General features: G+C 43.0%; 1 protein-coding gene across 1 annotated transcript; it reads right to left on the reverse strand.

Annotated features, from left to right (window-relative positions):
* Positions 1–14,530: 14,530 nt before the first annotated feature.
* ECHDC3 (enoyl-CoA hydratase domain containing 3) lies at positions 14,531–20,258 on the reverse strand. The gene is made up of 5 exons (XM_030959938.1): positions 19,965–20,258; positions 19,757–19,878; positions 17,519–17,616; positions 16,489–16,689; positions 14,531–15,015 (listed from the first exon to the last, which is right to left on the reverse strand). The coding sequence occupies exons 1-5, from the start codon at positions 20,090–20,092 to the stop codon at positions 14,686–14,688; spliced, it is 879 nt and encodes a 292-aa protein (XP_030815798.1). The 5' UTR covers positions 20,093–20,258; the 3' UTR covers positions 14,531–14,685.
* Positions 20,259–24,745: the final 4,487 nt, after the last annotated feature.

A 24,745-nucleotide genomic window follows, 5' to 3' on the forward strand; every position in this document is an offset into this window, starting at 1 on the left:
ATGGAGAAGACAAGTGGCAATAAGTACAAATTGCTCAAGGAGAGGTTTCATCTTTATATGAAAAATATTTTTTATGGTGAGAACAGTCACTCACTGGAACAAACTCCCCAAGGAACCAGATGGGGCTGGAGATGTGAGTGGACAGGGTGCTGCATAATCTCATCATGGCTCTCTTCTCCATGAAAGACTGGGCTTGATGATGTTTTGAGGTCCATTCCAGCCTGGGCTGTTCTATGATTCAGTGATTGTCTTTGGTAAGTGTTCATATCTTTTTTTTTTTTTTTTTACCCAGATGTTTTTGCATTTGGTTTGGACTGACTGCTGTGGGACAAAAACTTGAGGATGAGGGAGACAGATCTGAAACCAGGATCCACTGCTGTAGGGACAGGAATATCATTGAGCTGCACAGAGCAACTTCCCCTGGATGATCAGGGCACATGTGTGGAGAGTGAGAGATGAGTTTGAACAGTCTGGTGGTTCAGAGGCAACGGAGTCATCTAGATGGGCACTTCCTAGACAAGTACTTGAGATACCATCGCTTGCTGTGAAAAACAGTCAAGATAGGATCTGTGGAGATCAGATACAGTCAGTATTTATTTGGTACTCTTCAGGAACGCCTTTAAGTTTAGCCCTGTTTGTGATTAAGCCAGAAGAATATCTAATTTCCAGGTTATGTTATAAGTTAATTGAGAAATGGCCCTGAGGCAGCTGTGGTTCTTTGCCTGTGCAGAAGCAGAGCTGGAGGCATTGTGAGCTGTATTTATTAACATCTCTCCAGCCAACCTTCACAGTCTTCCTTCTGCCCTCTGGATATGCAGATTCCCTGCTGTCCCTTCCCTTTTCAGTACCTGATCTCCTCCCTGCACTGCAGTGGCCAGCTCAGTGTCCCCAGTCCCCTCTGCCTCCTCTGCCAGCACCCCCACCCATGCCTTGGGACCTACCCTGTTCCCCAGAATTCTCACTATTGCCACTGTGGTTTCTTACTGCTTCTCTCTCTCCATGAAGCCACGTCCCTCTTCCTTGCCTTATCTCACAGGCATACTAGTGAGTTGTCTAGAAACTCAGACCTAATTTCTCTCCTCTCCTTGCTTCTGGTGTTAGTGCACCTCACCGGTGAGACAAGATTTGCAGGTACGAGGAGAAGGCTGCAGAGGAAGTTCCCTAATGAGTTGTGCTGCCTTCAGGCTTTGTCTGCAGTTCACCTGGGGGGAGAGAAAGGAGAGCTGGGGTGTATTTTTGGCACTTAGTATCTCACTTTCATCTAAATTCTAATTTTGGCTCCTAAATCTTCTATTAGATCTAATCTATCATCTTTCCCTTCAGCAGATCTTACTCTGAGAGCAAATGCTTCCCTTTTCCTGTGTTTTGTTTAGAGAGGGGTGGAACAGCTTTCTCCTGGTCTTGCAGTATCTGGTTAAAGGTGGCCTGATTTTAATAGCTGTTCCTTGGCTTCTGCTATTTAAAACATATGTTTTCTGACATTTAATGATGTTTGTTCTCCCATACGCCACAATGACTATAAACAACTGGTTATTTTCCAGTGTCAGTGAGTTTGAAATTAATGCAGCTTATTTTCCTGTGGGGAATGGGGACATATGTCCCTGAATTGAATTAAATATTAATCATATTATTTCCAAAGGGGAGAAGTGCAACTAGAATCAAAGAAATATAGAAAACTCTTTATTCCAAGAGAGCACAAAATACATATACTTGGAAATAAACCTGTATTTTTAAATTGCTGTGGGGTTTTGAGGTTTGTGCTTTTTTATTTTTCTTTTATTTACTCTTTGTTTTTCTTTTTCTTTTTTTTTTTTAATTTCTGATTTGATTTCTTTTAGAACTGAAAGTTAATTCTTCTAATGGTATTCCACTGGCCCATGATCTTAATTCCAGTTCCCAAGGACAGGGTGTCCTGTGATACAGCAAGCTGTATTTTGCATTTGAGCTGTATTTTCTGTTTCAGCTGGACTGAGTGGTTTGTGGAGGAGGAGAGCAGGGTGGAGGGGTTCCCTGTAGATCATGTCTGAGGGAAGGACTTGCCACTGTCATTCAGGATATTCTGGAAAGGAATTCTGGTGGGCTTGTGGGCTTTGCCCAGGGTCAACTTCAAGTCAGTGGAACAAATCCCAGTAATGTCATTAGGAGCTGAATCAGGCCTTTACTAGATCGGGAAAGGGGTTTAGACTTCTGTAGCAGAATGTGGATGGACTTTAGACATTTAAATTTCATCTGCAATCCAAACAGTCTCTGCTTATCAGCCATCGAAACCCACTTCTGCCTTATCTCTCGATGAGTTTTCCGTGGCAGTCCAGTGTCTGCACGTGCTGTGTGATTGAACAGATGATTTCAGCACAAACTTAATCTTGTCCAACAGAGTGACTCACAGATTTTTCCATCCTCATTGTCCCTCAAGCTCAGAGTGTCCACAGTGTGCTTGGAGACACTCAGGGGTTTTTACTTGTGAACTTGGGTTCTGTGACTGTACCTCCATAAAAACTGCATTGGAGGATACCCACCATGGTTCAGAAAGGAAAAGCAGAGATAAAAGCTTCTACTCAAGGCACTACAACAAGAAGGTGAAAGGAGGAAATAGGGATGGAAATCCTCACCTTCAGATCTTCAGGGACAAATCATGTATTTTACATTGCCATTGATGGATAAAATAACTCCCCATCGTGGCAAGCCCCTAATCCCACAGGACAAGGCTATTAGAGGATAATCCTAAATTGCAACCCTGTGTTTGAGTACTGGTTCTCCTAATGCTCCAGGATGCAATTACAGAACAAGGCCTGGAAACCACAGCCTTTGTTCTGCCTTATTGCTTAATTGTTTAATGAAGTATTCACTTCATCTAAGTGAGTGCTTTGTAATTTTGTACTTGCATGCAGCTGGCAAAGGCAAAGAACTGGCTTTTTTACAGAATAACTTGTTCTTTTGGTGGAAGAAGGTACCATTAAAAATATCAGGCTGCAATAGTAAATAATTTGAGAGATCTCTCCATAAAAAAGGAAATCTCATCCTTAAAAGTGAGGGATGAAAACATTTTTTACTGCTGGGTTTTTGTCCCTTTTCTTCCTTGATGCTGTGCATAGACAGATGGAAGAGGCAGTGGGACAACCAGTACCAGATCTTTCACTAAAAGGTCTGGCCTGAGGTCAGGACACTGCTACCATGTGCACCTCTCAAACTGGAATGGGAGAGGTCTTTCCATGTTAAGAATAAAAGAGAAGTATTCAAATAAGCCTTATATCAAGACAAGAGCAATACTCAGGCCCTTAAGTAAGTGCAAAGTCACTACATATAAGTGCAAATAACAGGAAAAAAATTAATCTAAAAATTTCTATGGATTTCAACAATTTCCTTGTTCTACTCTTGAAAATATTCCTATTCTTAGGACAATATGTCAGGCTCCAGCTCCTGAGTAGTTCCCTGATGAAGGTCAAGTGCTCTGAGACATCCATTCCCTACCAGCTGCAGGTAGGCAGATCTGTACCTCCCAGCATTTCGGGGATTTTGATCTTTTGAAGCTTTTCTTCCTCTTTATAACATTAGAAGGAGCTTAGACAATTAGCTCTGGGCTTGGATATCATTTTTGGCTGGCAACATGAGCTTCAGACACAGGATATCAGGAGATTTGCAACAGGGTAAGGAGAGAGAATGACCCTGGGAACAGGAGAAAATAATTTGAACATTGGAGGCTTTTTTGAGTTTCAGTCATGCAGGGGCCTTGCAAATGCTAAATACCAAAGAAACATTGCCAGTCTGTCATACCAAGTTTTCCTTCAATAGCTATGAAAGTGTTTTATGAATAACATCAGTACAGACAGATGAGGTGAGGTCACCTGTGTACCTTCCTCTCCTGCCAGCCCTGCCTCTTGGGAGGCACTGCCTATGGATCCTTTTGTGGTTCTCACAAGGAAGGGTGCTGCTTCACTGGGAGCACATTTCTAGAGGGGCACAGCAGTGAGAGAGGTGGTTCACAGTGGGTTCACTTGGTGCTTTCCATGCAGACTCTGCTGTGGGTGCTGTTCTTGTCAAGTCTGTGGAATGCAGATGATGGGAAGGAAACCATCACACAGTGGCATCTGAGGTACCAACAGAACAGTATAGGGCACCTGGATGTGTATGGTAGATGCAAATGTATATAGTTAATACATTGTTCTTGGCCCCCAAAAGTGTCAGATGGATTTCTTTTAACTGCTATGTTCCATTGAAAAGAAAGTACAGGGCAAACATTTTATTTGTCAGGACACTTTGTAACTTGTTTTCATGCAACTACCATTTTCAACATCATTTAACAAGTCATTATAGACCTTTTAATAAATTATAGTCATTAACCTTGCCTAGGGTAACTGAGGGCAAGATTTTAATTCAGGCAGTGAAGAGTCTGTCCTCTAGGCCTGCGTTCAAGATCACAAGAGTGGCAGAGCCAACATCAATTCAAGGACCAACAGGAACACACCTGGCTCACAGCCATCTGTTGTACCTTTGCAGTGCTGCTGGTTCTTGCTCATGCCAGTGCACAGAGACTTCTCAGGCTGCTGCTCACTCCCAGCTGCCTCTGTGACCTGTTCTTGCAGTTGGAAGTGCTAAAGCCTGAGAAAACCCTGGTTCCTTTGCCTTTAAGGACATACCTGGCAGCTTCTCTGTAGGGAGTTTCCTGCAGAGGCAGGCATCTGACTCATGGCTGCTGGAGACACCTCCTGGAAGAGCTGCCATGGAATAGCCACAGGCAGTTGTGATTCAGTCCCGAGCAGTCTCATTAGCACCTGATTTCTTAATGGCATAAGTATAAACTTAAATTACCAGCTATTTTTGTATCCTCCATGCAACCAACCACCGCCTTAACAGGAACTCTCTGTCCATATGAAAGAGTGTTTTGGTGGAGCTTTTTTTTAAAAATTTTTTAATTTATATGGAAATGCTTGCTTAAACTTTCATTTAAACATTTTAAAATTTGTTTGTAATTAAGAAGGAAAAAAACCCCTTTGCTTAAAACTGATATTATGTACGTTTTTTCTGAAAACCAACACTTTAACTTTGTTGAAGAAAAGATTCAAAACAGGCTGCAAAAGTATTTATTTACCACATTTTTGGCTTAAAATACTGTCTTGCCAGGTCTTTGTTATTGCTACTTATCGCTCTGAGGTAACATTTGCAATTTCAGTTGTTTGCTTTTAGGGATGTCACTGGTGGTGGCTCAATATCTGTGGCTACACATGGACATAGTCTGAAATGGCTCCTGCCTGAACCAGCTTCTCCCAGTCAGGGAAAGCTCAGAAGGAGGAAAACAAAGCCAAGAGCGCAGGTCACCCCTGTCCTGGCTGGGTGGGAGCACACCTGTGCAGCAGGGCTGAGGCTGTCTGGTGGAAAAGGTGTTGAGTCACAACTGACTGGGCTGAGTGGAGCCTTTGTAGTGAAATCTGGCAAAGCAGTTAAATTACATCTTCTACTTAGTGCACTGGTGAGAGTTGTGCAGAAGCTGCTGGGCACAAAGCTGGCTCAACCTGTACCCCATTGCCATGGGCTCCTGCAGGTTTGGCCTGGTCTGGACCCCACTTGCCACCTTATCGGTGTTCTTGTTGACCTGGCTGGGTTCACTGCATTCCAGAGCTGCTCGTTCAGTGTTTGTTTGAATTCCTCTGCTGCTGCAGCACAGCCCACTGTACTGGCTCTTCTGGTGTTTGAAGTTGTAGATTTCCCTCACTGTGGTGGCTTTCAATAGTGAATGTGTCCCCCATCCTTCTTCTAGAGTATGGGAATCTGGGGAGAATTAGCTGATAACAAGTGTTCCCTGAAATTCCAGTTACTAAAAGTCCCGTGATAGGTGATCGTGCTCTCTTACTATGCATGAAGCCAGGAGTAAAACTGAGGCTCAGATAGAAACACCTGGCATTTGTATTTGTTCATATTTACAACAGTGCAATGATTACCTTCACAGACTCTTGCAGAGTGCTCACCTGGCCTGAGGGATGGAATGACTCTGTAGGATATCTGCATTGCAATTGGAATATTGTTCTTGCTGGGAGAGGACCTGAGAGAATATTTTAATTTTTCAACAGCTCTTGCTGTGCCTTGGCATTTACACTCCATCTGGACTAACACCTTCAGCAGTTTTTTCTCTGCCCAGCAGACTCTGGGCCAGCAATGACAAGAACATTAGTTCATCACTAAGCTGTGAGTAGCACAGCTGATTAATTCTTATCATTCACTGCTTTTAGTGTGTCACACAGAACTTTAGAACTTCCTTTACAGCTGGGGAAACTGAGTCATGGAGAGAAGAGATGGTGCCACTTAGTTCACCTGTTAAGATGGGTCGAAGAGGCAGCACTGAGATTCTGTCTGGCTGGGAGGCCCATCCTCTGGATCCTACTCCTGAAATCCTGAGGCATGGAGGCATGACTGTCACACTTCACTCACCTCTTCTACCTGGCTAGCTGACACAGCCTCCTTGGAAGTTCTTTCTGAATCATTTGTTCCATCCAGAACCTCTTGCCAAACTACACAGACCCATTTGGATCTAAAATTTAGACTCTCCAGGGAAGCCAGAACAGACAGACTTTCCCAAACTGTGATCAGCTGAATGGTCCAGCTGCCCAGACACAGCTGCATTGCTCACAGGTGTATTCCTTAAAGCGGAGCAGGGTCTTCTCTTGCTTCCAAAGATCTCCCTGGAATTTTTTATCAAGTTGTCGATCTTGAATCAGATTACAACTGGTCCTCCAGTCAGTCAGTGAGGATGCAAAGGCAGGAAGAGTGGGAGAAGAAAGCTTAGAGCCCTGACTTGCGGGGCTCCTGCGGTACTTTTCACACGTGCTGCTCGGAATAAAGCAGGGCTCATTCCCTGGGAGCAGTCCAGTAGGAAAACAGGGCTGGCAGCGCCGGCCTGGCGCAGGTCCCGGGAGCCGCTTCAAGCCGTGAGCTGCCATTGCCCTCTGCCGACAGCTCGGGGTGCGGTGCCCTCACTGCGAAGTGATGTTTTCTGTTCCACAGCAAACAAGGGATATGCAGTACGCTGAAGGATCCTGCCTCAGACAGAGATTTTTGAGGTTTATTGTTTGATTTTTTAAAGCCCTTTCTCACTGTCGTAACTTAGATGCTACACATCAGTCCATCAATCAATCAATCATTCACATATCAATCATCCCCCATCAAAGCCAAGTCCAGTGTGAGTGGCTGTGCAAGGCATGGAGTGTATGGGGAATGGGAGCCAAATTTCTCCCCTATAGAGGTTGTGGTGTACAGGGACAACTCAAATAAAACATAGTGAAAAAACCCAGTGATCAGGCCCATTTTACCTGTAAGATACTGAAAGGTCTACCTGAGCCCACAAAAAGGCAGCTCTGGTTCCCTGCTGGAAGTCAGGTTAATTCAAAGCGGGAGGAAACTACAAGTCCTGACTGCAAGGGGAATGGATCACACTGTTGGCATCTTCTTTTTTTTTTTTTTTTTATTTTAAATTTTTTTTTCATCATGAGGTTAGATATCTCCTTAGCTACCCAAAGCTACATTTCAAATGTTCTTTGGGAGTGAAGCAGGCAAGAAGCAATGACCTGTGATAAACAGAAGGTTGGACTGGTCAGTCACATTTCTGTCTGTGTCAGTTTGCCCAATGTCATAGTGGAGTTTTGTGAGAAAGCCAGAAAGTGAATCAGTGTTTTTTATTTGTTTTGGTTTTGTTTTTTCTGTTGTTGTTTGTTTTGTCCAGGGCTTTAATTTTTTTTCCCTTTTTATTTATGTTTCAGAAGTATCTAACAAATTACATACAGAAATATATTTAAATATTATAGTGAATGGGTCAGAAAGGTCTAGGACATTTAATTAGGTGGGTTTTTAGCCTATGAACTGCCACTGAGCTCTTCACTGACTCTTCCTGTGGTAAATTCACTGTTTGTGTTTGTTAGGAGCACTGAATAAATTGGTGTTGCATTTCAACTACCCCAGTACCTTATAAAGATTTCAGGCTGTCAATGGAAATATTCTTGGGCTGCTTGCTCTGAATAAATGCTTATGTGGAAAAAGACTAAAAGCTTACAGGAACATCCACAGCCAGCAAAGAAAAAGAACTTCTGTCTTTGACAGCTTCCATTTTACTGTGATGAGTACATAGTAGGGACTAAGTGTTTTTTCATAGGCTCTATAAAAGGGTGAAGTCTTCTCTTGCGGCTAGATAAATGTTGTTCCCCATTTCAAGCAGCAAAGGCTTATGATTTCAGTGATTCAGACCAGTTTCCAAGCCTATTAGTGGGAAGGAGTTATCAAAATCTAAATTCCTGAACTTTAGTGCTGTCATTTTATTAAATACATTATAGCATGAATTATAGCAACTGTAAAAATAAATAACAGTATTGCTAATTAATAATAGTCTCAGGCTAATGAATAAGGGGCTGGTCATCTTTGCATGGTCCCAATGAAAAAGGGGTAAATGACATCAGTTTTCCAATACTCTGTGTGGGTGCTCTGGAGAACACCTCAATGTTTCTTTTGTTGAGCCTCCTTTCAGAGAGCTAAATTCTCTCATTACCCTGCTCTTCCATTTGTTATGTCTCAGATTTGTGGACCCATGTAAGAATGAGTAGTTTAGTCATGTAAGAATCTTAGCATTCATTAAAACAAAATTAACCCTCAAGGAAGAAGGTTGAGTAGAATAAAAGTGTTGACTTCACACTGAGATCTCAGATCCAAACCAAAAGACAAAAAAAAAAGAAAAAGCACACTAGTGAGATCCTAAAAGAGAAGGGAGATTAACTTAGAATTATTCACCATGTCTATATATATACAATATCCTAACCTTCAGAATGAGGATTTTTTAAAATAGGATTAACTCCCTTAAACAACAGATGATAAAAGTTTTATTGGCATGAAGGGTGTATTTCATTAAACAGGTACAAGAAACAAAATATTCATATCTAGACTGAAGACCACATTAGAAGAATGACTTCATGTGTTCATTTCCTTTTTCCTTTCCCCTGTGTTCTATATATGATTTACTAATTCTTTATTGTTTCTTTCCAGAAGCATCACTCACTGTCTACACTGAGAATGATTTTGGGCCAGGAAGTGGAGACGACCAAAGCAGGTATATATTTCACTTTATCCTTGATGCTGACAGGGCAGAGTGGACAGGGAAAACATCACTCATCTTTCCAAACATGATTTCATCCACTGTAATTGTTTATAGGAGGACAGGTCTGGAATAAAACCTGAGTGCCACTTTGGAACGCCTCATGCCTTCTCTGTCATCAGCAGCTGAGGCAGCCTGAATGTCAACATTCCCTTATTGCAGGGAATGTGTCCTCAAAAACTCCTTCAGGAAGCAGAGCTGCTTCTGCTCCCTCAAACATGGCCCATTACATCAGAGCTCCTGACAAGTGACAGACTCAGACACTGCCATCCATACCTGTGCTGCATTTCTGGGAGGGGATGTTCCCTCAGCAGGACTGGTGGATGAGATGGAGACCTAAATCTGCGTTAAATCCAACAGGTTAATCTTCACTGCCATCAAAGTCAGGTTAAAGAGTTGGTGGGAAAGTTTATTTTTGGTTAGAGTCCACAGCATTACAAGTCTTGGTTTTGGCAGGCTGAATAGACCCTCCTGCCTCTAGGAGGGAAGATTAAAGGCTGTCATATTAGTTATGAATCAAACCCATTTTAGTAGTAGAAATTCCATGAATTATTTTATCATCTGGTTCTGTTTTAGTTTCTTTGTCTATAACAACCATAATCAATAAAATATACAATAGCCCTATGATGTTCCCACTATCATGACTCCAGGATACAAATATTTAAAATAAATGTTAGTGCTTTAAAACTCACAGCATGAAAATTACTGCAGTTGGACACATCAAAGTTGAATGAACTCTTTTCCATACACAGTGGTATTAGGGGTATATTTCTACTATTTTATTTTTAGAAAATCTATGGTTTTCTAAAAATAAAATAGTTTTCTAAAAATAAAATATTTTATTTTTAGAAAAGCTATGGTTTTGACAAAAATAATTCCTAATATTGACCATAAGCAGCCAGGAGGTAGTACATCATACTGTGGAGAGTGAGAAAGGTACAGCTCTGATGGTTTTTTCCTTCCTCTGCAAGTGTAAAGCAGGATGGGAATGCATTATTCAGCAGTGAAATTCAGAATTAGTATAATTGAGGTGCAGTGCCAGTGGAATCAAGACAAATGAATCCTACTCGTTGCAGTATGAAATTTGTCCTATAGCTTTAGGTCTTCATGGAAATTTAACCATTTGTCTAGTCTCCTTATTGCTCAGTTACAGCAGCCAGCATCTCCATGAGATTATTTAAATGTTGAATTATTAGAAAAGTTTGCAGCTACAGAGATAGATGGGTTTTACATAAAACCCCCGCTCTTTGTAGCAACACAGTGTGATATTGAGAGAGATAATGGTCAGAAAGTACAATGCCAGGCTTCTAATGAGAAACTGTTGACAGTAGAATTACCCCAACATTCATCACAAAGCCAATAAATGTCAAGCAAGAGGCCTTTGATGCAGTAGCTCATAATTCCTGTTAGAAGCCTCTGCAGTCACTTCAGGGCACGCCGTCATCCTGCATTTCTGCTGATTTCCCCAAAAACTTTGTTGCTGAAGAAATACAAGGAGCAGGTGTCAGCATTCTGAGTGCCACTGCCACAGTGCCACGGGCTCACCAGGAGACCTCAGGCACAGCACACTTGGCCTCAATTTCCCCATCTGCAATACAGGAATGACAGCACAGGAATTACCCAGAGGCTGTTCTGTGAAGGACACAGTGCTGCCATCCAAATGCTCACAAATCATGAGCTAGGTGGTAAAAACTCTGCTGCTGACTCCTGCCAATGAGGTAGCCATGTATTTTTAATGTGAACTACATCCAGCTTTTTGGACCTTTGTAGGACATATTTTCAAGCTCTCTCCTCCATAGCTACAGGAGATTACTTCAAACCAACCCCAAATTAATTCTTACCCAGGCTGCTGAATGGGTTGGCCTTAAGGAAACTCCATGAAGTTTATATAAAAGCTTATATAAGCTGTTCTTGGGCTCTGTGGAGCACAGAGGGTATAAATACCTTGCCCATTACCCATGTCTTCTGTTTAACTCTACTTTTAGTACATATTCCCCAGGTGATGTGGTGAGGCAGGTCATTGCCTGGTCCATGAATTAGCAATAATCTTATGCCTTGTGTTGTCACTGCTCCCTGGCTTCTCATTTGCCTTGTTCATGAGGGGAGCCTGAAGCTATATCCCAAGTAAAACAATCATGTCCTCTAGATTTTGCCTAAAATTTCCAGGTAAAGGCTCAAAGCCCATTCTAAGGCCTCCATGGCCTCTGAGGCAGTTAATTCCATTCACGCTGGCAATTCCTTGCTTGCATATCATGACTGGCTTCCATTCCAGCTGTTCCTGTACATATGGGTAGAAAATGTGTCCCTGTTGGTCATTTCCAAGGATAAGCTGCATCCTAGAGGCTGTGTGCAGATGGAGTTGCACTTAGTTTCCAGAGCCACATGCTGTTAGGGTGACTTGGAACTAGGCTAATTACCTGGCAGATTTCTCTGCAGAGAGATTCTTTTAATAAAAATGGAGGTGGTGACAAGGGATAGCATCCTTGCTATTTTGGGACAAACTCTTCCCTCAGGCAGCAGATAAACATGGTGATAAGGCTCCCAATCTATCATTTGATTTGCTGTTTCTTGGCTGTAGTACTTAATTAACAATTCTGGAACTGCTCTGTTTCCCAGGAATAGCCTGTAAATCTATTAAATTAAACAATAAGGGCAGATGTGGGCAAAAATAAAAAGCCCATGCAAGTCAGAAATGAAAAATTAAGTTGTTTTGTCAGTCTTCAGGGGCCAGTGTAGGAATGTTATAAAACCTTCTGAAGCTTTTCTGTCTAGTGCTCAAGCAAGAGGGGAATGTTCCTGTGGATACCAACATCTTTAGAACTGATGATTGCTAATTACAAAAGCACTACTGACAGGTCAAGGCAGTGGTTTCTAAGTCAAAGAGGGTAGGTTTAGATTGGGTATTAGGAAGAAATTCTTTAATCTGAGGGTGAAGCACTGGAACAGGTTTTCCAGAGAAGCTGTGGATGCCCCGTCCCTGGAAGTGTTCAAGAGCAACCTGGTCTAGTGGAAGGTGTCTCTGCCATGGGGTTGGAATTAGATGATCTTTAAGGTCCCTTCCAACCCAAACCATTCTAGGGTGATCCTATAATTCTATTATTACATAATTACTACATGAAATAGTACAAATATTGTGAAAACTGAGTTAAAACAAAATATATTTTCTCTTCAAGATCTGAATGGAGTTAATAATAATACCAAACCCTGTAGATGGCAATCAACTGTAGAAGAATTTCTGAATTTCTGAAAGAATGTGCTCATCTAAACTGTCACTCATGCTTTAAGATGGCCAGTGAAACCATTTTATTACTGCAGTTAGCTGGAAAGGGCACTGTTCTGCAAAAATCAGATAATGTACTTATTTCTAAAAGCCTGGAACAAAAGAGCCAGTTGAGATTTGCTGAGTAGCTGCAAGATAGCCATTAAATATAAATATTTTTAAAAACAATTTACTCTTTCCTAATGCTTTTAGAGCAGTGTGTGGGAACAGAGTCTAAGTGCAGCATCTTACTGCATTGGAAAGGACATGATGAAGGTTATTGGGCTCCAGATTTAACTCTTCCATATCACAATTGCTCATAACAGTTTCTAACATATATAAACTGGGTGAGTTTGTAAAAAACTTACCCATCTTTCCTGGTGGTAACAATAAAAAATTTTATTTTTAAAACAGCTAGCACCAACGGTGCACAGTTTTCACATTCAATGTGAAACAGTGTAATGGTCAATTAAAGTTTAAGTTTCCCTTCTTAAAATTAAAACTTGTAGCTGAAATGAAAATTTTGTTATTTTGAACCTGTAGATGGAAAAGGGACTTGCTTTGTGGAACAGTATAATTGATATTTTCACATCTGGAGTTTTAGTAGCCATAGGTAGGATTAATTTGATCTAACTTAAGACATCCAAGTCTGCACCAAGCCCTTTAGGCTGCTTCTACTGTCAACAAAGAAAAAAGGCCCATCCATACTGTGATTCACATGGTCTTGCTTAGATGTCTATTTAAGGATGAGATGGATGAGCCCTCATGATTTGGCTATGTTGAACTTCAGAAAAAATGTGTTTGCTGGGAGGTCATCCTATGTTGATCACCATGGATTGATACCAAGGCTCCTTTCATCCAGTACTGCCATCAATAACACATCCTCAGTGAATCTGCAGATTCTGCAGAACTGGGGCATTGGCTGACACCCCAAATGGCCTGGCTTCAATCCAAACCAGCCACAATCCAAGGTGAAATGCAAGTTTCTTCATTTGGGAAGAATAACCAGTACAGGATACCAGTACAGGTGAGGAGTGGAGCGGCAGAGCACAGTCCTGCTGGAAATGAGCTCCCAGGGGATGCCTGGCTGAATCCAAGGCAGCAGTGCACTCATCACAGAGCAGACAAAACACACACTGAGCACGACTCACAGGCCAGCACAAGGGGGGCCTATTCTGCTCTCCTCTGCTCCAATCTGGTGAGGCCATATTTAGGATACAGCCCAGTTTTGGCACAACCAGTACAAAAGGGATGTGGAGAAACTGGAACTGGTCAGCTGGAGGGATGCCAAACTGGTTACGCAGAGAACATGATCTACAGGGAGGGTGGAGGAAGCAGGGCTTGTCAGTCTAGCACAGAGGAATCTAAGTGTGTTCTACATGCAGCCTGTGACTGCTTGAAGAGAGTTACACAGATAATGGAGCTAAACTTTCTCAGTCATGCCAAATAATGGAACAAGGGGGAATGGCCAGAAAATGCTGCTTCAAGGCTCAGACTGGACATTAATAAAAAATTCACCTGGAGGGTTGCAACTGATTACCCAGGGGGAGCAGCTGAATCCCTTTTTTTTTTTAAGCTGTCAAGTCTTTAAATCCATGGCTGAACTGCTCCAGTGCTGGTAAAAGCCCAGCTTTGAGCACAAGGATGGACTTCCCAACAAACACACCAGCCTGAAAAGTACAGCTGGGGCAAGACACTGCCTTTCAGCCCAACCCATGCTCATCCTCCCTGCAGTCAAAAAAACTCCCTAGAGCTGGGAGTTGAACTGATGGTGGAAAATCAGGATTTGTGGGGGACAAACTGCTGACACACACGGTTCACAGGAAGATATGAAGAGCAATGGACAACTGTGTTACAGGCTTCTGTCTCCAATACTCTTAACATTCCTGGAATCCTTTATCATACCTACTACCATCATCTCTGGAATGTGTCCAAGCCCTTCAATTCCCTATTAATAACAATAAATAATAATTCTCATCCAGAACTATGGAGGGGAGATGCTGAACAAGATGATCTAAGCTCCCTCTCAGCCCCTGTGACCCCCTATGTAACCAGAGACACATTAAACTGTTTTTTGCAGCATAGAGTTACTTTTAAAACCACAGATTAAATTCACTGCTATCAAGGAAAACCCATCTTCTTTGATTTTTCTTAACATTTATTACATACTTCGAGTAAATTTATTGTGTCTGGCATTTGTAAGAAGAGAAATTTAACTTTCAGTAAGAATAAAAATATAGTTCCCAAAGGCAACTGCGTGAAGAATCATAAAGCACAGCTAAGGTTTGTTGAGAGACAGGACTCATTTCTTCTCTTCCTGAGAGTGTGACCAGACAGGCTTTCGCTTCTGAACAAAGGCTTCAATGCCTTCCTGCCCATCTCTCAAAGTCAAATTATCTACCATGACCTTAGTAGTTATTTTGTAAGCAGTGTCAAGGTCCTGGGTTATCTGTCTGTAAAAGGTGGCCTTCCCCAAGGCCAGGACAGATTTGCTGCTTTCACATATCTTCTGAGAGATTTTCATGGTCTCTTCTTCCAGCTTGTCTTCTGGTACCACCTTGCTGACGAGCCCGTGCATTAACGCTTCGTGGGCAGAGAGAGGTTCACCCGTGAAAAGCATCTCCAGTGCCACCTGAACAAGGACAAATATTGTAGTAAGTCAACCCAACTCAGTGCTTTGCTTTGTTTGGGGAATTTCAGCCTCCTCCTTCAAGTACAAGTTATTCTTTTCACAAATGATTTCAGTTTTTTGGTCTTTTAAACTGCCAAGGACCTGTTAAGAGGTCTCAGCAAAGAGAAGGACTGGGTCTAAAGCTGGTCTCTTCAAACTGCCCACTGCTTCCAGCTGTCCTAGACTGGCACCCCTGGGTTTCTCTTCAAAAGCTCACAATCTCTAGTGATTGCTGTAGGAATTAAAAGAGAAGTGGATCATCTACAAAGTCAAATGGCTAAATTTGGTATTTTAAGCCGGGCATATGTGGAGTTTTTGAAAACACCTGTCCTAGTTTTAAGATTAGTATGAGTGGTTTTAAATATGGACTTTTTATAGCCACATTATTTCAGTCTCCTGCTGCTCCCAGCATCTGGTGCTGAGGTTTGAGACTGAAAATTCCCCCAAATATTCAGTGATTATTCAATGCTATGTATCAATAAAGTTTTCCAAGACTCCTGGAACAATTGACCAATGCCCAAATCATAAGAACTGATTATCCTCATTAGCATCTTTGTTCTGGTAGCTACAAACAATGGCAACTTCTTTTGTTAAAAGGTAAAAATTACCAATTCTGGGAACTGTAGGTAATGTTCTTATTGCTTTGAAAAGTGGCACAGAGAAAAGTATTTCCCACACATTTTGAAAAGGTAATCCTACAGTCCAGAAATACTAACTCAGAAACAGCTGCAACTGCACATGAGAGCAGACTTGGAAAAATCCCCCATGGACTCTGTTTGAACAGGATGTCCCTGCAGATGGGAAATTTCAAGCTGAAGCTTTTACCCAGCAATGGGATGTGTGCAGTTCAGTCACTGCATCCCAGCAGAGCCCTGCTGGGCTTGGACCGTCTGTCTGCATGAATCCAATTGGCTTTACAGGTTGTACTGTTTTTTCGGCAGTGAGAGATGTGCAGCCACAATCAGTAGGACATAAACCAGGAAGACACTATAGGAGGGTTTTAGATGCTATTTAAAGCATCTTGATCTACAGCCAGGCAGATCCTGCTGGCAGTGAAATGTCATTGCCTGGCAAGAATTGATGCCTCGGTGGGATTGTTATCCTGAACTTGCAGGGGTTTCCTCCTCAGGGGAGAACATCATTGGCTAAAGCCCTGAGCTGTCTGTTGGAAAGGAAAGGGATTGCTGAGCTGCTGGGCTGCTGGGACGAGCTCGTGCTGGTTGGAATCACATCAGTAGAAAGCTGCCTTTCCTAAACAAGAGTTCACCCTTTATTATTTTTCCCACTCCAAAGAGTTATGGAGATGCCTTTTGAAATAAAATATTTTGAATGTTACACTGCAGGAAAATAAAGTTCAGGCAATGCAACTAAAACTCCTAACATGAGAACCAACTTTGTGCAAAATTATGAAGTATATCTGGAAAGGAAGCTCACCTTTCTTGGAAGAGATCTGCCCAAGGCCACAGCTGGTGTGGAGCAGAACAGCCCAATGTTTACTCCAGGAGTAGCAAACTGAGATTTCTCACTTGCCACTGCGATGTCACAGCTTGCCACGAGCTGGCAGCCAGCTGCTGTAGCCAAGCCGTTTACTTTGGCAATCACTGGCACTGGAAGTTTCTGGATTAAAGTCATAACCTGCATGCACAAAAGAGGGGTCAGTATGGAAATTCAGGATGACACAATCCTGTTTTGGAAGCCATCAAAAGTACCTTCCTCTCTATTTACCAAAAAAACCCCAAACTGTTGGATCTGGGTTCCTTTCTGATGAAAGGATGATGAAGAGCCTGTGGCTTTCACACATGGCTTTTACAGCATTCCTTAAATATGGGCTCAGCAATGTCCTAGAGATCATTAGTACTGGAGCAACTAGAACAAAAGGTTTCCAATATCACTGTTGTCACACTGAGGAGGATTAGGGGTCAAATTCTAGCTCCACCACTATCAAAGGGGATTTTGCCATTCCCTCCAAAGGCTCCAGGATTCACTTTAACCTCCCCACCTCCCTGATCTGCTCTTTAACAAGAACTTGGACAACCAGTGAGTCAGATCTTACTTTCAGTCTACTTGTTGTTTAAGCTGATCCTTAACTTTTAACTAAATAAATGCTGAGAAAGAACATTTGATTGCAAGTGATGTGAAAGTGGTTATCCCTAGACTTCTAGAAAAGACAAATTTGCCCAAATACTCAGCTGCAAGGAACACTGGCTAAACTAAGGAACACACCCTGACTGTGCCCATTGTTGGAGACATGCACATTGCCATTCTAGCCCTTCTATGTACATGTAGAGAAATCCAGAGCAAACATAATTTCACCAGGATCAGGCAAAATAGCAGAACAGCAAAAATCAAGGAATCTGAAGGAATAATCTGTATTTTAGCAAGCAGATGACCAATGCTGCCCCTCCTTAAACCAATGCTTGCTCTTACCAGCAGGCAATGGCAGAGATACACAAGAATTGCTTACCTCTGCACATAGTTCAAATACTTGGGAATGATGTTTCACATCATCTTCACTTGACAGTTCCTTTAAATCATGGCCAGAACAAAATACAGGTCCTTTAGCTGCAAAGAATTTCAGGAAAAGTTAGTCTGAAGTAATAAAGAAACCAGGGGTTGAGCATATCAGTGTCCCAGCTAAAGGGATGTCAATGACATGTCAATGTTCAAAAAGGAGTTTGGGGAGGGAGTTTTGAGCAGAATTCCAAAATATTTCCTTCTGGGTTTTGTAGTAACTTTGAATTGCTGCAATGCAACATTTAAGCACAGTAACACCCATTACCACTTTTCAAGGTCTCATTTTACTTCCACTACACTTAGAAAGAATGCACTTCACCTCTGAGCCCAGTTTTGTGTAAGGATGTTCAAAACAGCTCCTCAGTACAACACAAACTTATCAGCTGGAGCAAGGCTGGAGTGCTCTGCTCTCAGACTGATAAATATACTTAGTCCCTATTTATTGTACCCAGAATTAATTATTAACTTTTGCTGAATAAGCATCAGTATTTTTTCTGTCACAGTGCTGAAGGTCACAATGGAAAAAGAAAGAAAAAAGGTTATTCTGCTACAGGAGAACCAGAAGGGTTGTTGGAGGGTTTTCTCCACTACTAAACTGTCATCTAGAGAACCCCCAAAAACATGTTCAGGGTTTGGGCACCAAAGGAAGAGGTTTCTGTGGAACTAAACTTTGGATTTGCTAAGACAAAACACTTGCTACAGGTCCACAATATTTACAACAGTTTTCCTTTGTCATGTCACTACCTGCCATTAGAATGAACCAATGTGATGCTTTCCAATCCTTCAGAACTTCTCAGATATTTATATAGCTGTGACATTTCCAGCTACACCAATGCAGATGAAACCTTACCTATGGATTTGTTTCTTATGAACCAGATTATTGGGACACAATCTATCCAGAAATAACCAGACAACTGTCAGTCAACTCATGGGGTTGGCAATACATATCTGGAGATGAATTACATTAATTTGAACCTCATTGAAGAATCCAGTGCAAAGTCTGTGTTAAAGGCCCAAAGCATTCTCTGAGGAATCTTTTATTTTCTTGCAATTTATTCTTTCGTGTTTTATTCAGCAGGGGAATTAGAAATAAACAGGAACATGCAATTTCTAAAAAACCAAAAGCAATTGTGCTCACAAACTCCCAGAGCACTGTATTCCCAAAGAAGAGCCTTCAGTGTTCTGCAAAATTTCTAACTGCTGTTTGAAAAGGAATATATATATTTAAACTCACCCCTGTGAAATCAGCTCTCTTCTACTCTTGTGTGTGTGCCCTAATACAGAGTTTTCCCCTACGTATAGGAAAGAGCATGATCCTAAATTAATAAACTGATTTATCTGAGATGTTTGGAAGGGGGAAAAAAGACGGTTATCTTAAAATAGCAAGAGGAAAAAAAGATGCCTTAAGTACATTTCAAGTTTCATTATCTTTAAGAACTCTACAGCTTAATATGTAAATGGAAGGAAACTGTAACAGGGTCTGCAAGAGGCTGTTTTACATCTGTGGGTCATGGGTGTCTGTGGTGTTGATATTGCAGTCTCTCTTTCACTAGAGTGTTTGTAAAAATAGTTCTGACAAACCAAATTATGAGGCTGATCCTGGCTCAGAGCAGGGAAGCAGAGCACTTGATTTGCAGAAACCTTGTTTTTCACTACAGTCTGTACCTGTCAACAGGGCAACAAGCACCATCCTACCTTTGCCCGTTCCTGCACAAAACCCCTGTGTGGGGATGTTAATGCTTTACTTTGGTAACTCTTAGAACTTTTTTTTTTGGTTTGGCTTTTGTTCTGTTTAAAGTATTCCTTCCATACAATCTTAAAACCAATTAACCCTGACCCTAAACTGCCGAGTGTAAACACCCCCATACCCCGACTGAATTCAGTGCTAACATTTTGAAACGTGTTAATGCTTAGACATGTTGGCTAAAACCAAAAGCGTAACAAAAGCCCAGTCAGTCATTAGTGCTGAGTTAGGAATGAGGAATCAAGCACAGGAAAGGGGAAGCTGGGGTGAGTACAGAGGAAGAGCGCGATAGGGAGGCCTGCCGGGCGCTGACAGCCGCGGGAGACCACAGGAGCATTAGGGAAACACACAGGTTCCTTCCCGCCCCGTTTCCCGTAATTCCCAGCGAGGTTAGGTTTGTTCTCCGCTGTGTGTCCCTGCCCGCCCGGCCGGGTGCCGCGGTACCCGCGATGACGATGACGCGCAGCTCCCGGCTCTTGACGTCGTGCAGGAGGTCCCGCCGCAGGCTCTGCAGCATGGGCAGCGACAGCGCGTTCCGCCGCCGCGGGTTGTTCAGGACGATGGTGCTGCAAAAGCCGTGAAACACGGCGGGGTTACGCTCACCGAGCTCCTAACGCGGCCGCGTCCCGGAGCCCCCGGCGCCCCTGCTCACCGCACTCCCCCCGCCTGCCGCCGCTCCGTCAGCGGCTCCGCCGGCGGGGCCTGCCCGGCTCCCGCGGCCGCGGCGCTGCTGAAGGCGGCCGTGAGGCGCCTCGGCAGCCGGCACAGCCGGGCCGCCATGGCTGCGGGGTCGGGCCGGGCTAGGGCGGAGCGGGCCGGGCGGGCGGAGCTCCGCGGCACCGGGACTGGCAGCGCAGCCCCGGCCTGAGACCGGCCTGGTGGTGCTGCTGGGGCACAGGGTCACAGAATCGATTGGGTTGGAAAAGACTGGTGAGAGTATCGAGTCGGACCTGTGACCAAACAGACCTTGTCAACCAGACCATGGCACTGAGTGCCACGGCCAGGTTTCCTTATACAGCTCCGGGGAGAGTGACTCCACCACCTCCCGGGCAGCCCCAATGTCCAGTCACACTTTCTATGAAGAAATTCCTCCCAATGTGCAACCCAAGCCTCTCCTGCCACAGCCTGAGATCATATTCCCTCGTCCTGTCGCTGGTTGCCTGGAAGATGAGCCCGACCCCCACCTGGCTGCACCCTCCTCTCAGGGAGGTGTAGAGAGTGAAAAGGTGCCCCCTGAGCCTCCTTTTCTCCAGGCTGAGCCCCCTCAGCTGCTCCTCTTCAACCTTGTGCTCCAGCCCCTTCCCCAGCCCCATTGCCCTTCTCTGGACCTCTCCAGCACCTCAATGTCCTTGCTGAGCTGAGGGGCCAGAACTGGGCACAGCACTCGAGGTGTGGCTCACCAGTGTCCCTGGTGCTGCTGGACACATCATTCCTGGAACAGCCCATCCACACAGAGCCTCCCTTGGCCCTGCCCTCAGACCTGACTCCTGCAGTGGAATGCCTGGGTGGGCATTAATGAGTAGCTGGGGTGTTGGAGAGCACTCAGAAATGTGATAATTTCTTCAGATTCCACTGAGCACTTGCATCTGTGACTGTGGGATGGAGATTAGGACTGTGCTGAGCAAACTTGTCAGTGGCACTGGGGTGGGATCTGTCATGGCAGAGGACAGCGGTGTCATACAGAGAAAATGACATTGCTTTGAGGCCCAGAGAAACTGGCATGCCATGACATTCAGTTCTGCAGGGTTACGTGGGAGCTAAGAAGATCATCATTTATTCACTGGGAACTCATCATCTAGAAATTGTCATGGGAAATGCCTTGTGTGTTCTAATTGGTTCTACAGAGTCAGTCTGTAGTCAGTCTGCATTCAAGAAGAAAAAAAAGGCAAATGAGATTTTAAGAAGTGGTTTGGTGATTTTAAACTTCAAATGTAATTTTAAAATTCAGAGTATTTTAGGGACTTACATTCACAGCTCTTCTTGAATATTGCTTATGCTTCTGGTCACCTGTGTTCCAGAAGTCAAGCTAAAAGAGAGGCAGCCATGTGGCTGAGGCAGCTGGGGAACAATTTCATCTGGCAGGAGATGTTAACAAGCCAAAAGACCAAGCAGCCTTTTCCACATGATTCAGGTACCCTAAAATGGAATAGATTTATGTCCAGGATGTGCTCCTTGTAAATGTAAATCTGTGCTCCTGCTTCCTATCTCCCTGTTCTTGTGAGTTGTTGCAAAATACTTATGGGTTCCCAGATGTGTCTCCAGTTTTTGTCAATGTCTGTTGAACTCCTGCAGCTTTTTTGACTGTAGTGGCAATTGAGGCTTCTCAGCTGTGAGCATCAGGCTCATAAAAGAACCATTTGAATTTTGTGTTTAATAATATATTTACTTACACAGATATTAACAGCTTAGTGTGGAGATGCACTTTCTGCTTACTGAATTTATGTTGCCTAACACAATGACCCCTCAGATTCCTGGGCTCTACAGTAAGAGGCACAGTAGGTTTATGTATATTTATTTACATTTTCAGTATATTTATTTACATTTTATGTTTTGAAGGTTATTGTCAGACCTGAGAGCTAATTCTGCTCTGGGCTTTCCCCACATGACCATTTTCTTTTTCTCATGGTTGTTTGTACCTCATTGTCATTCACTGAAAAGTTCTTCCAAAATTTACTTTTAATATGCAGTAGGAATTTGCAGAAAAAAATAATTACAAATTCCCATTTAGAAGCAAATGAGATCATCTTATATAGATCTCAGTAGTTTCAAAGTCCCTGCTTGGTTTGGCAAAGGCCAGCACACCGAGAACACAACGTGTGTGCTGCTCTGGGAGGAGTTCCCAATCCCCTGAAACTCTGACCACTGACCTCTTTCAAATTTGTGAATACCACCTGTTTTTTTTTTCTTCCAATTCCTTCTCTTTCTCCATCTGCTTTTCCCTTTTCTGTCCATTTCTGAGGAAAGAGTATTTTTGCAGTCTTCTCCAAAAAGCTTATTTTTTATATAGTGTTTCCAGCTCTCTGGAAATTCAGTTCTTTTTAACTTTGATTGACAACCTCATGTTTCCTTTCACACCCACCCCCATTACAGATTGTTTTTTGGCTGCAGTTTCCCCAGTGCATTTAGGGGACCTGCTGCTGCATTCTCTGAGAAAGTACTGAAAAAACTTTCTGATTTCAGGCAGATTTCCTTTTCACAGCATTTGCCAGCAGCATTGTGGTTATGGCTGAGCTCACAGTTTCAACTGGAGACAGCCAGAAGCCAGGACTGAAAGTACCAGACAGGGCTTTTCTAACCTTTAGCTGTATAGAGCCTCACGAAAAATAAAAAGGGAGATTACAAAGGACATGACATGACTTCATCCTTAGATCATTCCAGAAACCATCAGGATATCACACTGTGCAGGAAAAGATGTTTTGAGATTCAAGCGTGCTTAGCTCCTCTAAAGCTCTGTGCTCTCCATTGTGGTGCTTCTAGAGAGCATGCATGGACAATAAAGATACAGGATCCCTTCCTTCATGAAGCACAGGTATTTATTTGGGTCTTTATTTCCTTGGCTTTCAGCAAGCCCAGATGGGATGTGAATCTTGCAGGAGCACCTGCTGCTATAAACAGCAGGTCCACCCAGGGCAAAGGCAGACCTTGTTGGGATGCAGCTCAAATGTAAAATACATCCACATATACATATGTAAATTGGTAAATTTATCTATAAAGACATTTCTATTAATTGGAATGCTATGATGAAAACTTGGGACTATTTTATGGAACATGAGGCAGACATATCCTTAGCAGATTTTAATGCAAATTATTTCTTGTCAAATTGTTAGCATTCCCAGAGGATCTTGTGACCTGATTTTCAACACTGCTGAAGGCATTCAAATCCCACTGGGATTCAGAGGGGTTTGGCACCTTAAGAACTCAAAGACTGCTTAATTCTGCTCAGGTGTGTAGTAGTTCCAGGATAACAGGGAGAGCAGGGTCCTGTTCTTGCACCCAGGCCAAGGAAAATAATTTATTTCCCTGCTTTGTAAATTCTGCTAGCAAAGAGATAGACTGGTGCATCATGGTTTCTCTGATGTGGAACCCTCCAGGACTGACTAAAGAAAAGATGAAAAAAGACTTTGCATTTTTGTTTCTATTTAGCAAGGATCTGAGCTGAGTCCCAGTGCCACAGGATGGGTGCTGTCTCTGTAACATTTTTATTGTGTCCTTAGACAATTTGTGTTTTCTATATTGCTGTTAGGATAGAAATAGCACAGAAATTTCAGGAAAATACTTAATTGTGCTGGGATTTTCTAAGAGCATGAAACCCTTTTATTCTGTCCACACCTCAAATTCCCATGCCCCTGCTACCAAACCTCCTTTGAGTCCTAGCCCTGGGTTTTTTTCTTTGAAAAGTCTGGGAAAGGTAATTTGTGTATCAGCCTTCTCTTTATAGAGGCTCTAATTGCTAATTATGAAGTACTAATTAAAAATCAGTTACAGGATTAATGTATAGGAGACTATCAGAAATTTTAGCATGTATTTTAAGAGAAAGTTATATTTAAAAAAACCCTAATATTCTGCTAAAAGAAAGGATTTAAATCCAGTTTTAACTTCATGACTGCCATTGAGAATTTGCAGCAGCCTGTGAACCAGGCTATCAGTCAGGCTGCCAGTCAGGCTCAGATCAGGTCCTTCCCTGGCAGTGCTGCTGCCTCCTGCCTTTACACTTAGCATTCCTTCAGCAAACAATGCAGTGTCCTGTTTGCTCTTGACATTAAACATCAAGCTCCCAGAGTCACTTCTGCTGCAATGTCTTGCAGTTACTGCTCAGAGCTGCTTCCCAGACACTGTGTGGCAGCACTGCTCCGTGTAATGGGTGCTTCTTATTTTCCCTTCTGCTTGTGAACCAGGTGATCGACCAAAGCCCTTTTGGCACTACACCCATTCCTGCTCCTCTTCATTTGCTGTCTTTCTCTCATCCTTCCCACAGTCATCTTTTATCCTATATTGTCCTCACTGTTAAAGTGATTTATATTCCGCTGGCGTTAACATTAGGGGTTTTTTTTTGTATGTAAGATTCTTAAGATGGGAACAATGACCAGAATTAAAAAGGTGATATTCATTCCTTCCTTCCTTAGGTTCCCAATTTAGATACTTATACCTGCAAGGCTCCCCACACAGCCAGTAGAGACATTCTCTCCCTGCAGGGCTGAGCAGTGTCTAAAGGAGCTGCCGGCTCCCAGAGCCTCTGCAGGCTCCTCCTGCTCTCCATTCATTGCACGGGGTCGGGGTTTAACCCCAGCTGGGGACTCAGCTCCACACAGCCACTCCCTCACCTCCCCCAACAGGATCAGAGAGAGTCACAAGAGTAAATCTGAGGAAAGTCACAGGCTGACATAAAGACAGTTCAATTGTAAAACAGAAATGGTGCACAAAAACCAAGGAATT

This window comes from Camarhynchus parvulus, chromosome 1A (genome assembly GCF_901933205.1).
Source record: "Camarhynchus parvulus chromosome 1A, STF_HiC, whole genome shotgun sequence".
NCBI lineage: Eukaryota > Metazoa > Chordata > Aves > Passeriformes > Thraupidae > Camarhynchus > Camarhynchus parvulus.